This window comes from Tachysurus vachellii, chromosome 16 (genome assembly GCF_030014155.1).
Source record: "Tachysurus vachellii isolate PV-2020 chromosome 16, HZAU_Pvac_v1, whole genome shotgun sequence".
NCBI lineage: Eukaryota > Metazoa > Chordata > Actinopteri > Siluriformes > Bagridae > Tachysurus > Tachysurus vachellii.
The window spans coordinates 6518724-6534126 of NC_083475.1; the positions used below are offsets into that span (position 1 = coordinate 6518724).

The following is a 15403-nucleotide window of genomic DNA, read 5'->3' on the forward strand; positions in this document are numbered from 1 at the left end:
TCAGTCAGTCAGTGAGTGAGTGAGTCAGTCAGTGAGTCAGTCAGTGGGTCAGTCAGTCAGTGAGTCAGTCAGTCAGTCAGTCAGTGAGTCAGTCAGTCAGTGAGTCAGTGAGTCAGTCAGTCAGTCAGTGAGTCAGTGAGTGAGTCAGTCAGTGGGTCAGTCAGTCAGTGAGTCAGTCAGTCAGTCAGTGAGTCAGTCAGTCAGTCAGTGAGTCAGTGAGTCAGTCAGTCAGTGAGTCAGTCAGTGAGTCAGTCAGTGAGTCAGTGAGTCAGTCAGTCAGTCAGTCAGTCAGTGAGTGAGTGAGTCAGTCAGTCAGTCAGTCAGTGAGTGAGTCAGTCAGTCAGTCAGTCAGTGAGTCAGTCAGTCAGTCAGTGAGTGAGTGAGTCAGTCAGTCAGTCAGTGAGTGAGTGAGTCAGTCAGTCAGTCAGTCAGTGAGTCAGTCAGTCAGTCAGTCAGTCAGTGAGTCAGTCAGTGAGTCAGTCAGTGAGTCAGTCAGTCTAATCATATTTTTTTTTTACCATAGTTTGTTTATTTCTTTGCTTTTTTGTTTGTTTGGATCTTGTTACTGATGTGGAAACCTATTGTTCTAATCATTATTATTATTTAATATTATTATATTATATAATTATCATAATACTGAATATTGGTTCTTAGTTATAAGTTCTAAATTGTTAGTCTAACTTCTGTTTTTTCAGTGGAATTGAATGGATTTAAGTGATCGGATCCACCGTGACCCTGACCAGCTTAAAGAACTTATCAAAGAGACAAATATATATATATAAATGAACCAGGTTTAAAGCACGATTTTCTCATTATTTCCACATACATTATTCATTAGGTTCAATTATGTCAATATATACCATATGTCCCTGAACCCTATGTACTGCATACGTTCCTTACTTTCTCTTCACTATTCAAACTTACACAACTTACCCTGAACATGTTTTGTTTTTCACTTTTTCATGTGCACACCAATGCCACCACTCTTCATTTTTAAAATGTCTTTAATACAAATATATACGAGGTAAAAAAAAAAAAACAGAGAGTCTATATACAGACATGAGAATGTACACTTCAGTGGTGAAGAAACGCTTCATCACATCATCGCTGTTCAGGTTCATACAAAAGTTCTCTGGGAAAATGAAAATAAATGTGTATGAAAAAATGTGAATAAATTTGGATCAGCTTGAATCCGTCATGTTTGTTCAGTGGTTTACGTTCTGTTGATAAAAACATCTTATCACACTGTATAATCTACATTTTCTTGTTACACATGAAAGCATTTTACTGACTATACAAAATGACTGTACATAATTTGTTGTGTACTTGTTATACAACAGTTCAATGGAATAAAAATGATGTCTCAACAATACTTTATCTATCCATTCTTCCATGCATTTATCCTACAGAGGCCTACAGGGAACATATAGTCTACCCCATGGGACTCTGGGCACTTCGTCTGTGCTCTGATGGACTTCCTGTTTAGGGGACACAATCACACACACACTCACACACCACAGACATATTAGAGATGCCACTGAAAGCATGCACTGAACATATACATACATCTAACCCCCGAGCCTGGAGGTGTTATATCAGCTAAATTAATTAAACTTACAGTATCTCACAAAGATGTGTACACCCGTCACATTTCAGCAGTTTTTAGTATATCTTCTCAAGGGACAATACTATAGAAATGAAATTTGGATATATTTTAGTGTAGTCAATATGCTGCCTGTATAGCAGAATATATTTATTGTCCAAATAGCTGGCAACAAAAGTGAGCACACCCTAAGTGGTAAGAGCTGTACGTCGTCTACACATGCAAAGCCACATGTTTTATTCATGTTTTTGTCTGCTTGAGAGGACCATACAAATGTGTATATCTTGTATTAAAGCAGTTAAAATTTGGTGCCTTCGAGTACAATTGTTTCATATTGACCACCTGTTGAAAATGGCGCCTCTGAGTATGTGAGAATTAGCTTTGTTGCGCTCCACAAAGAAGTTACAGTACAGAGGTCAAAGATCATACAGAGGTTTTTCAAGACCTGTTCCACTCTGAACAGGCCTCACAAAGGTCGATGGAACAAGTTCAGTCTTCCTGCTGTGCGTCAGGTGCAGAAGCATTGTCAGCTTGTCAGTGCTCAGACCTTACGCCACACACTGCAACAAGTCAGTCTGCATGGCCGTCGTCCAGGAACGAAGCCTCTTCTGAAGCTGGCTCACAAAAAAAGCTTGCAAACAGTTTGCTGAAGACAACCTGTCCAAGAGAATGAGTTACTGGACCCATATCCTGTGGTCTGATGAGACTAAGATAAACTTGTTTGGCTCAGATGTTGTCCGGCATGTGTGGGGACGCCCTGGTGAGGAGCACCAAGAAAATTGTGTCTTGCCTACAGTCGAGCTTGGTGGTGGTAACATCATGGTCTGGGGCTGCATGAGTGCTGCTGGTACTGGGAAGTTGCGCTTTATTGAGGATTCAAACATGTACTGTGACATTCTAAAGCAGAACATGATGCCCTCCCTTCAGAAACTGGGTCAAACTGCGGTTTTCTAATATGATAATGACTCCAAACACAAGATGATAACTGCCTTGCTGAGGAAGCTGAAGGTGAGGGTGATGTGGCCACGTATGTCTCCAGATCTGAACCCTATTGAGCACCAGTGGGGAATCCTTAAGCGGAAGGTGGAGAAGCGCCAGCATGATCATGATGTCATTATGGAGGAGTGGAAGAGGATCTCAGCAACAACCCGTGCAGCTCTGGTGAATTGCATGGCCAGTAGAATTAAGACAGTGGTAGACAACAGTGCTGCTCACACAAAATATTGACACTTTGGACACAGTTTTTATTCACTTTGGTTGGCAGCCAATAATGGCTGTATGTTGAGTTATTTTTAGAGGACAGTAAATCTATACTGCTATAGAAGCTGCACATTGACTACGCTAAAATATATCCAATTTTCATTTCTATAGTTTTGTCCTTTGATGACATAATAAAATGGTAGCTAAGTGAGGGGTGAGGGATGTACTCACTTTTGTGACATACTGTAGATTTACGGATGTTGCAATCTATGGATCCGATGTCTTTATAAACTGGTAAACTGGTTCTGAATGAATCCTTGATATGAATATTTTTAAATTTACACGTATACACATAAAGCAGGGCGATGTACAGCATGATGATTGTATTAATGTAATTAGTAACAAGGATCTCAAGTACTAAACATGGGCTATTAATAATCAAATGCACTATAATAAGTGATAAAACTTCATTAACGATCTGAAATGTTTCATGCAGGTGTGAGTGTTATGCGTTCAGCAGTAAGCAAGTATCATTACTGAACGCGTTAAGATTACAGACATGGGAGCAGCTGCTGGATTGTTCTACTCTAACAGGACAGTGCTATAATCACATTTAGCTTTAAACCATTGCATAGGTCCAAAAGTAAATCATGAAACCTCACACACTCACTCGTGTACTTACAAGATCTGTGAATTACACTCATATCATGTATTTACAAATTAGTATGTAGCATACAGAAGAAGTCATCACTATGTGTGTGTGCGCGCAAGTGTGTGTGTGTATGTGTGTGTGTTTCTTTGGTGTGTATGCATGTTTTGTATGTGTGGTGTCCATTTGGGAGTTTGTTGTCTAGTGTATGAGTATGTGTGAGTGTTTATTTTGTGTATTTGCTGTGCATTTGAGTGTTTCTTGTGTGCATTTGAGTGTTTCTTGTGTTTTTGTGTGTGTGTGTGTGAAAGTGTGTGTGTGTGTGTGTGTGTGTGTGTGAAAGTGTGCAAGACTTTTCTGAGAATTTACAGTCATTTGCAACCCACAAAAAGTAAAAAAAAAAAAAAAAGCTGAGAGCAACAACATGCTTAGTCTTCTACTGTGTTACGCAGGAAACTTGGCAAAAAAAGTCAGGGATTTTTCCATTTGACAGTTAAATGAAGGTTAAGACCCTGCCAAAGTCTGGACAAAGCATAAGGCATCAGTATTCTCCTCATGTACACTCAACCTCACACACACATACACACACAGAGCTTGTGCATTAATTAACGCACACACTGATGTCTTCACACTAGGCCATGTTGTCTGATGCACTAGGCTGTGTGGCAAATCTTTAACAGGTCAATTAAAGACGTCTTTAAGACGTACACAAACAGTGTGTGGCAAGATCATGGGGCTCTGTGTTTTGGGCCAAACATGTTGTTTGTTTGTTTAAACTGGTAAATGGGACCAGAGCTGCAGTGGAGTCACAGGACTGCTTTTCGGCATCGTCTGAGTCGAGCGAGGCCAGGCTGAGGTGCTGGTGTCTGAGCAGCGTCAGTCGAGCATGTCTGAGCAGGAGTCCCAGGTCCTCTTTGAAATGGGGGTTGAAGAGCGCATACAGCAATGGGTTAAGACACGCAGGTAAGGGCACAACTACCAGAAGCACCGATTTGATGACGTCTGGGCCCACGGCGGCGATCTTCAGCAGGGCAGAAAATGACAGAAATGCCACAGGGAAGTAGAGGACACAATTTGCAAAAAGAAGCCAGGCCACGTGACGGATCATGGAGCAGTCCCAGAGCTTGTCGTGTTCTCCTTTCTCTAAGCTGCAGTACAGACACGTGTAGGTGACGGTCATGATGAGGTAGCATGCGGAGTTGACCAGTACCTGAACCACCATTGAGCCCAATCCAGACGAAGAGGCAAGAGGAAGGCAGAGTGATGACATGTTGTACTCACCGACATGCAGGAGAGGAAATGATGTTACAGCCAAGCCTGCGATGAAGCAAAGTGGTACTGCTAACTTAGCCATCGCTTTGGATGCTCTACAATCCAGCATCGCTTTGCCGTTATGCACAGAAAAGCTTCTTTCCACAGCTGCCACAGTCAAGAGAAAAACACTTGTTTCTGAGGCAAAGACCGACACGAAGCCGGTGAGCTTGCAGCTTGTACTGCTTTCCCAGTTAGCGCCATATGTAGCAAACCTGCCGAAGGTGAGAGCATCTACAAGAGCCATAACTCCACTGCACAGTCCTGTCAGGCTGTTGACCAGTGCTAGCAAGCCCACCAGTAGCTTCACAGGAGACAGAAATGTTGGAGAAAGAAAGATGGACACCATGACCACGGCGTTACCAACCAGCGACATGATGGCAATGATCCAAACTCCACAGCGGATGAGCCAGCTCTCAAACAGATAAAGACATGGCTGGAATGGGCCTGGATAAAAAAAAAGTAAGAACCATTTAGTTTGAAGAACCATTTAAAGGTAAAGATGAATGATGAATGATGTGATGTTTTTCTACTACCTGGTGTTGGGGAGCACTGGACTGAGAGGTGTGACACGCTGTCATCTTCAAGATCTGGGAAAATATCCTCAAATTCATGGTCTCCTGTTAACAGGAAAAACCCACGAATGTCACTCAATCACCATTAATTTCTTTGTTTTTAATAAGACAATTTGTTGTATCAGTGATTAGATTTATTCTTAATCATCACCTAAGGAAAAAAATTAAGAAGTCTACTTTAGAGAAGTCCGAAATGGCCAAGTTAGTGATTTACATTTACAGCATGTAGCAGACACCCTTATCCAGAGTGACTTACAACTGAGGGTTAAGGGCCTTGCTCAGGGGCCCAGCAGTGGCAGCTTGGTGGACCTGGGGTTCAAACCCATGACCTTCCGATCAGTAGCCCAATACCTTAACCACTGAGCTACCACATCCCTATCAGATTAAACTTCATGTACGGTTAAGACCATAGCTAAGACACAATAAGGTTATAAGTTTTGTTATGTAGCTAACATAAACCATCATATTATTTGCTTACTTAAACATTTGATACTGAGATCTACAGGGGGTATTTACTTTTGACAACTGACCATTCACAGGGAAACGGAACAGCCACTGTAGTAGGTCTTGGAATACTTGGGTAAAAGCATTATTAACATTATAATATTTCTTAATATTACTCCAACTTTGACTAAAAATGACTTATATTCATTAATATTAATAAACTGTTTACTACAGCACCAACAACAATCTTCTGTAATGCCAAGATTTTCTTTATTTACCTAAAATAAACCGAACAATGCAGTGATTGTGAACTGAATATGACCGTCATTGTCGTTCAGGCTCACAGAACCAATAGTGCGCTCCATTCACTGCTCCACGCTTTTGTGTACACGCAAATCACGACACATCACACTCATTTTTAATGAGCAGCCTCGGTGATACTGTGCTGGACCATCCGTACATGCTGTTTACGTGCTTCTAAAAACATTACTATTAAACTATTCACTGACATGCCAGTGCTTGTGACGAAACACAAGGTGTTTCTCAGAACCCTGCCGACAACACCATACTGTAACTGGGTTAATTTACATAACTTTAAAAGGATAGGGTGACATGTTAGACAGGAGGAAAGAGAATAATAAATAAAAGCCTTTTAACTAAAATGCAGGGAGCTACCTGACCACTAGGCCAGGTCAGGTCTAGGACTACAAACCTATGCTAGACTCTTTCCTTATACAAGAACCTGTCAGGACTTGGCCCGGACTTTTGGCCATGTGCTTTTGTTTATGTTTAGTGTCACATTTCTGCCCCGACCCTGTTTTCTTTTAGCTATCCCGCATTTGGGTCTGTTTTATCCACGTGTCTCTGACAGAACCTGTGAAGAGCCTGGAGTTTATCCCATGGGATTCGGAGTATGAGGTAGGGAACATTCTGGATGTGGTGCAAGTCCATCAAACAGTAGGGTACAATTACACTCACATTGGTCTGGAGGAGGAAACCTCCACATAGGGTAGAGGGACAACATGAAACTCCACAAACACACACATGGTTCCGTGAGGTGTGATGCAAACATGTAATCATTAAACCACTCAGCCTTTCTGGTTACAAACCAATAGAAAGACAATACAGCAGCATCCTTTGCTGCTTAACTGAAAGAAACATAACACAAAGAAAGGAATGATTTCATTTATAATGATAAACACAACTCATCCTGTAGGTGGTTCAGAGTTACACCTCACTCACATGTGGTTATCACTACACACACAAGTCAGTTGCAAGTGCAATAAACAACACAGTCTAGCAACTGAAGTGTGATTGAACAGGTCAGGACCGATGCTTCTACACAAAGAGAAGTCTGGGAACACAGAAGGTGCCGGAAACCCAAACCACAAGCAGCCATTGTACACAGTGTAGGTAGTACTATAGATCATTATATTTAATTGTAATATAAATGTGTCTAGCAAATTTGTTACAAAAAATAAATCATATAAACATACAACGAGTGGATTTGTAGTTTGCTATAAAAGTGCCTGGTTACCTGGGTTAGAGACAACTCCATCTTTCCTTCCCACGTCGATGCTGCTGTTCTTCTCTTTTTCCCAACCAATAGCATGTTCCTCACAGGTCAGAAACGCACAACACTGAAATGCATATGGCATTTCCATCACCCTGTAGATGTGAAAGATTTAAGATGTACAGTGGGTTTAATCATTAAGGCCATGTTGAATTAGTTCTGTCTGTTAGCGTGCGTTAAAAGGATTTCTGACAGAGTAAAGTTAGAGGCTTCTTTTTGGAATCATTTATAATTATTATTATATACAAATGTGGAAAATACAGCTAATTCAAACAATAAATGAATTTAATGAACAACAACAGAATTGTCTTGTCTATAGTATTGCTAACAGCAAAATGTGTTTCTATCATTAGTAGCAACCAGTTTATCTACATAGAGATACAATTCTAAAAAGTAATGGCGCTGATTTTTCCTTACATATTTTATGAATAATAAAAGTGTAGAAGCTTAATCATGGAAAAGGTTCAGACCCCCAGGGAACATGTTCTTTTTAAGAGTGTAGATGTTTTAAATCAAGGGGGTGAATACTTATGCACTTATCCCTACAGTATGTTCATTTTATTGTTTCTAATCTAATCTGATCAATCAGGTTAATATTATAAACTATTTTTGTGTGTATATATTCATATATAAAATCCAGTGCATTTCACTTCCAGGTTATAACACGACAAAATGAAAAGGACACCAAGGAACCTGAAGATACAATACAAACGCTTATGTATATTTATTTGACCTGATGTTTTTTTTTTTTTACCTCAATCTGGGGAATCTCTCAACAGGAATGAGCTCTTGCAGGTCTACATTACCAGCCAGTTTCAGGTGAGTTAACATGTGCATCTCAACCACGGGTAAAGATAAGAGCTGATTGGATGTCAGGTCACTGTGAAAAAGTGAAATGATAGAAATACACCATTATATATTGGTCAATAGCAATAATTAATACACAGACAGACAACATGAAAACATAATACCTCCAACACCTGATGTTGTAAATGTAAATAAATACTGTAGATCATTTGGCACCTATGAAGTATCTCAATGGAAATCTAGCTGCACCCATCAAGAAGCTACAACATTGGCGATAATCCAAATGATCCAAACCCATGCAAAAATGGTTCAATGATCACAGAATCAAGCTTTTGAAATGTCGAATCAAGCTTTTGAATCCCGATCTAAACTCCCACTGATAGTCTGTGCAATGATCTGAACAGGAGTCTCGACAAGGGAAGACCTAGGAACCAACAGAATCTGGTAATTATAGAAGACTTTATTCTGTAAAGTTAAAAAAGGAAGGTTCCAAAAGTAAAAAAAAAAAGCTTTTTATTATGTTCTTAGAATACATACACTCACTATCCACTTTATTAGGTACGCCTGTCCAACTGCTCGTTAACGCAAATTTCTAATCAGCCAATCACATGGCAGCAACTCAATGCATTTAGGCATGTAGACATGGTCAAGACGATCTGCTGCAGTTCAAACCGAGCGTCAGAATGGGGAAGAAAGGTGATTTAAGTGACTTTGAACGTGGCATGGTTGTTGGTGCCAGACGGGCTGGTCTGAGTATTTCAGAAACTGCTGATCTACTGTGATTTTCACACACAACCATCTCTAGGGTTTACAGAGAATGGTCCGAAAAAGAGAAAATATCCAGTGAGGGCAGTTCTGTGGGCGCAAATGCCTTGTTGATGCCAGAGGTCAGAGGAGAATGGCCAGACTGGTTCGAGCTGATAGAAAGGCAACGGTAACTCAAATAACCACTCGTTACAACCGAGGTATGTAGAAGAGCATCTCTGAACGCACAACACGTCGAATCTTGAGGCGGATGGGCTACAGCAGCAGAAGACCACACCGGTATTAGCCAGGTGTACCTAATAAAGTGGACAGTGAGTGTATATTTAAATTAAAGAGTTTTTTTTCCTGATATTTTCAGGTGTGATTATTAGCCAAATTATCCACAGACCATTTTATCACCAACGAGTGATGCCTATCATGTTGGAGTTGGCTGTGTATTTAATGTTAGCACTTAAATTATGTTCATGACTCAGTTTTCTGTAAGCTGTTGGTCACGGTTCATTATTAAAGGTGTATGTGTGTGTGGGTGTGTGAGAGAAATACTGAAACTCACAGTTTGGTGAGAGCTGGAAGCTCAGAGAATGAAAGTGGATCCACAGAACACAGCTTATTCCAGGCCAGGCCACTACAACAAAATAAAAAAAATAATAAATTAAAAAAAAAATTCATGACTGCTTTCATGTAGGATTCTTCCATTTGCTGATTATACAAGATGTTATCTTTGTATAGTTTTTTTTACTGTTTGGATAACTCTGGTCTTTCAGTTCACGTCCTAAGGTTATATAGTCAAACAGGATAGTGTGCATATTCCATATTCATTCCCTTTTGTTTTTATTCCCTTAAAGATTTTTGTAATTGCAGAAATAAAAGATTATAGATTTTCCACAGAGTTGAGTCGAGACGAGTCCTGTGACATCATCCCAACACACATAAATCTCTCTTCCAGTTACGTGTGAAACATGAGTACAGCTTTCATAGAAAGTCATTAACTTTCTCATAGACTTCTCATAAAGTCCCAAAAAAAACTCTCTTTCTACAAAAAAAAATCCTCCCATAGCAAAAGCATTAATCTAACCTTCTTACACCTGATTCTACCTAAAATACTTCTGAGGCACTGTTCAAGCGTAAGGATTAAGCATTAAAATATCTGAAAAATGATCTAAAAACATACAGAATTTCATACAACAAAACGACACCATTATAGTTCATAGCATCATTGTTCTGACTGAGTGCAAGACTGAAAGTGTTTCTGTCAACACACATGACGTTAGCGTTAGAGTCACTCATAATACTCACATGGACTTGAGTAAAGGCAAACCTTGAAACGTATCTGCTCGCAGTTCACGGATCTGGTTATGATGGAGATCACTAGTCAGCAAACACAAGCACGAGTTATTGTTACGTTGTTATATTACTGCACGTCGTATCAGCTAGACGTAAAATGTTCCTTCGTTACTCACATCTTCTGAATCTTTTTGCAGCCTTGGAGACTGGGCAGGGATTGGATTAGATTGTATGAAAGATCTCTGGAAAGAAATGACGTGTGAATTACAGGAAGTTGGGTCCATAAATATAAAATCAAGCAATTGCCTTGTCGGATATTTTTTTTAAATCATACAGATGACTAGACATAAATGTATTATGTATAGTGTAGAGTTATATGAAGAGTCAATAAGGACTCACAGCATCTGCAGATTGGGAAGCTGTTCACACACTGTGCTAGGTAGAGATGTGATTCTTGCCCCTGTGATAGCGCTGAAAACAGAGACAGCCACCTCAATTAATTCCAAGCAAACTCCACTCTCCACTCCTATCCTACACAGAGTCCCAGCAAACCTGGAGTCTATCTCATGGGACTCGTGGCACAAGCTGGGGGACACCCTGGATAAACTTATCACAGGGTACTATCATACACACATTAACACACTATGGACAATTTAGAGAGGCCAATCAGCCTTTAACAAATGTCTCTGGTCCGTCCATCCTACTGTGTCACTGGGAACCTGTAGACTCAGGGCACAAGACAGGGGACACCCTGAACAGGACGACTGTGGTTCGCAGGGCACAACCACACACATTCACAAACTATAGACAATTTAAGGATGCCAGTCAGGATATAACACAAGCCTTTGGACTAGCGGAGGAAACCGAAGAAGAAGCCACAGAGGCATGGGAAGTAGGGAGTTCTGCAAACTCCCTATACAGGGTGGAGACCAGAATCAAAGCCCCAACCAAGGCAAACATGATATCTACTAAACAACCAAAGTATGATGTAAAGTTTGAATAGTATGTAACATGCACAGTAGAAAAGAACAAATACTTTTGTGTCAGTATTGATGAACAACTAAACCGTACAAATTGTACATAATAATTGAATACTATTATATACTGCGGTATTTGTGGTAACACGTAAAGGGTAACAGAGTAAAGTGTACATTTGAGGACACGGTTTCAGAGGACAGTGAGAACTTACAGCCTTTCCAGACTATGTGTGCCTGTGAGATCTGGGAACTGTGTGATATCTGATGCTCCATTTAAAGACCTAAACACAACAAGAAAACACTCTCATTGTGGTCAAAGTTGTTGCTGCAATTTAAGCATGAAGTCAATAAAATGTGATGGTTCATTGAAATTAGAGCTTGGCTCACAATGTTCTGAGTTCTGGCAAGTGCTGGAAAGCAGACTGACCAACAAATTGAATGGGGTTGTCATAGAAGAATCTGTCAGGAAGAAATAAATATAAAAAACTGATTAATAAACTGTGCCTTAAATCTTCTTTCAAGTGAACAAACAAATAAGCTCTTAATATAAAAAGTTAAAAAAAAAAAAGTAAAAAGAAAAAACAGAAACAAGCATTTGGTTTATATAGTTTAATGAATGATAAAAAAAATTGGGATGGCACGTTAATACTTTTTGAACGAATCCCAGAAATAGGAAAGTTCTCTGTATTATCAGAAAATAACAGCACTTCCCAGAAATGTTACGTAATTGTAAAAGTAGCCACTTGAAATACAAAACATGTGCATGCTAGGCTTAAAGTACATGGTGATGTACATGTCCCAATGTAAGTAAATACCCTATTCATGTCATTTTAAAAATATCTAAAAAAAATGTAACTCATATTTGTCACACACTAAAATAAAAGCTTGTTGATTTGATTTCATTTAAATATGTATGTCGGTCGGGGGCACGGTGGCTTAGTGGTTAGCACGTTCGCCTCACACCTCCAGGGTTGGGGGTTTGATTCCCGCCTCCACCTTGTGTGTGTGGAGTTTGCATGTTCTCCCCGTGCCTCGGGGGTTTCCTCCGGGTACTCCGGTTTCCTCCCCCAGACCAAAGACATGCATGGTAGGTTGATTGGCATCTCTGGCAAATTGTCCGTAGTGTGTGAGTGTGTGAGTGAATGAGAGTGTGTGTGTGTGTGCCCTGCGATGGGTTGGCACTCCTTCCAGGGTGTATCCTGCCTTGATGCCCGATGACGCCTGAGACGCCTGAGGCTCCCCGTGACCCGAGGTAGTTCGGATAAGGGGTAGAAGATGAATGAGTGAGTGAGTGTACGTCGGTTCATTGGGACTGAATTGAGTAACATTAACACAATTAGTTTTCATACATCTAACGTGATTTGATCAGGAATTTTTACATCATCACGCTTTCACTCGTCTATCGTCTAGCTAATATAATCTCAGTTAAAAAGCAAGCCCAATAGCACAGCAATTCTGCTGGAAATTCCAAATGTATTAAGGGCCCATCCACTAAATTCACAGAGACATGTTTTTTTTTTCAGTTTCATTTGTTTCTTTAAATGATAAATGCACTTAATATTAGTATAATCATATTGTTAGGGATTATAAATGAACACATATGGAGACCTGGAGACCTACATTGTAAGGAGAGATGGGTTTCCCATGAAGGCATGTTCTGGGATGGACTTGATGTTGTTGTTGTGAAAACCCCTGCAAAAAAAAACAGACATATATTATGTACCCAATGAACTGGTGAAAATACCTAAATATATAGATGCCATGGAGAAAGAGACTCGTGTGTAGACCTACAACTCCTTTAGAGTCTTCAAGGTTTTGATAGCGACAGGAAACTCCTCCAGACTGTTATAGTTCAAATCCCTGTCAATACAATACATAGATCTGGATCACATTATTATGATAAAAGTATGAGGCTGACTTACAGAAACATATAGTAAAAAAATTATTAAGTACTTATTATTTTTGAATCTATATTTCTTAGATTTATTTCACATCTGTACCGTTCTTAGGATCTTCAACCAAAATGGAATAATTTGAGATTGGAAAAATAATAAAGTGATGTGTTTACAGTGTTGTGTCGTGTGGGTGAGTCTGTCCACCCATTAAATGATCCAAGCACTGGCAGGCGACATAAAACAAGAACAACCCAAAACCATACCCAACAAACAAAAAATGGGCAAGTGTCACAACATGTAGAGAGTGAATCCTCTAAACTTTTATGATTAGAAAAGATTCAACATCATTAACCTTCATTTGCTGAAAGAAATCATGCAAAACAATACATCTGTTTAAAAACGGGAGTATTTAACTGAATACTGACTGGAAAATTATATTAACTTAGCCTGGAATTTTGTGCTTCTGCGCTTCTACCCCACTTCCTAATGCACGCGAAATTCCAGGTTTGCAAGTAAAATATACCCTCATAGGGCAACAACAGACTCTCTATTGAGCTAAAACGCCTTATCTTCATTATCTGAGAAGAAGAATCTGGGATGGTAAAAGCGCGATGGACGGAGAAAAGAGAGGGAAACGGAATGGCGCTTTTGCTGAATGTTAATGAGAGGTCAACTCACAAAGTCTCCAGGCTCCGTAGTCCATCAAAGCTCTGTTTTCCCAGGGACAGCACTCTGTTGTTATTGAGATGCCTGCAGTGAGACAGCAAAAAGAACAGTCAGTTACATCCACCCCTCTACGCCTAGTGAGTTGAAAGCTGACTGGAACATAGAAAAGTTTTTTTCACGTCCTTTCATTGTGCCTGATGTCACTATAGGCTAAAACATACACTATAAGTTCAAACCGAGCTTTATTCATTGTAGCATGACTAAAAAAAGGATCAAAGCTTTGTATTATAAACAGATTATTTCTATACATAAACAGAATTTTCTCCAAGCCCATCAACCAGATTGTTGACCCAGTGGAACTATTTTGTGTCTAAAAAGTCCTTTTGTCGCTACATGAACGAAAGAAACAATCATTTTGAAAAAGCACACACTTACAGAACCACCAGGTTTGAAAGATTGGCAAACGCTTTGTCCGGGATGTGGGTGATCTTGTTGAGGGCGAAGGTCACGGCCTGCAGGGAAGAGAGTGGACGAAGGGCATCAACGGGTACCTCTGTCAGAGCGTTGTCATCCAACCACAAGTGGCGCAAGGAGGACAGTCCATCAAAACAGTCTTGAGATACGCTAGAGATGTGGTTCGCATCCAATCGACTGGTGGAAAAGGTGTCAGGAAACGTGTCAGTTTGGGTGTGCGAAATTTCAGGTTCAGAACAAACAGTTACAAATAAAGTCTGCGTGTGGTCGGCTTTAATGGTGTATGATTGATCTTAGCCACAATTTATTCAGCACAGCGGATAGTATGATGGTGCAGTGCAGTGTAGAGCTCAAAGGTCCCTGCTTCTATCCTGAGCTTGTGTAACTGTCTATATGACAGTATTCCTGTTCATGCCATCCCCATGGGCTTCCTCCAGGGTCCAAAGTATCCTCTCACATCTCAGAAACATTTGCAGCATCAGGCTTTATTCAGAGCAACCTTTTTATCTTATTTTATACGTGAAGGTTAATGGCCCAGCAGTGGCAACTTGGTGGACCTGGGATTTACATTCATCTTATTTTATACAACTGAATAATTAAACGTTAAGGGCTTTGCTCAAGGGTGGTAGCTTAGTGGTGCTGGAATTCTAGCTCACAACCTTTAAATCAGTAGTTCAATGCCTTAACCACTGAGCTACCACTTCTCAGAAACAGGCCAGTAGGTGGACTACACTAAATTGCTATATTATTTGTGTATACATGGTGTTATGCCATAGGCCGGTGTCCCATCATGTGTGTATTCCCACCTCACTTACTGTATGAGTTAGAATCTGGATCCTTCTGGACTGAGTATTAAAGCGCTTACTGGAGATCAATGAATGCATGAATGAATCTTTCTAAATAATAAAGTCCAGGTCATAAAAAAAGAGATAAAATCAAATAAAAAATGAAAATAAACCAAGTTCTACGTCCAAACATTATTCATTTCAATTCACTGTTAACAGTGGACACTGTCGCAAAGAAGCTTTACAGAAATTAAACAAATAAAAGGAGGAAAAAATAAGAAAAATAAAATTAAATTGTAATTTATATTTATTAATAATTATTCATTTTTCATATATTTATATTTATGTCACTATATACACAGGTAAATGTTTATGGTATATAAATATCTAACAGA

General features: G+C 39.8%; 1 protein-coding gene across 1 annotated transcript in view; it reads right to left on the bottom strand.

The window, feature by feature from the left end:
- Positions 1–3891: 3891 nt before the first annotated feature.
- The window catches only part of LOC132859330 (leucine-rich repeat-containing G-protein coupled receptor 5-like), a 28731-nt gene continuing 17219 nt past the window's right edge, over positions 3892–15403 (bottom strand). The window contains exons 5-18 of the mRNA XM_060890049.1: positions 14185–14400; positions 13762–13833; positions 12980–13048; positions 12809–12880; positions 11576–11647; positions 11401–11469; positions 10611–10682; positions 10388–10453; positions 10224–10295; positions 9481–9552; positions 8110–8235; positions 7320–7450; positions 5300–5383; positions 3892–5210 (exon numbers count right to left, since the gene is read on the bottom strand). Coding sequence (XP_060746032.1) covers positions 4150–5210; positions 5300–5383; positions 7320–7450; positions 8110–8235; positions 9481–9552; positions 10224–10295; positions 10388–10453; positions 10611–10682; positions 11401–11469; positions 11576–11647; positions 12809–12880; positions 12980–13048; positions 13762–13833; positions 14185–14400 — 2254 coding nt within the window. The 3' untranslated portion in view covers positions 3892–4149. The remainder of the gene's footprint in view (positions 5211–5299; positions 5384–7319; positions 7451–8109; positions 8236–9480; positions 9553–10223; positions 10296–10387; positions 10454–10610; positions 10683–11400; positions 11470–11575; positions 11648–12808; positions 12881–12979; positions 13049–13761; positions 13834–14184; positions 14401–15403) is intronic.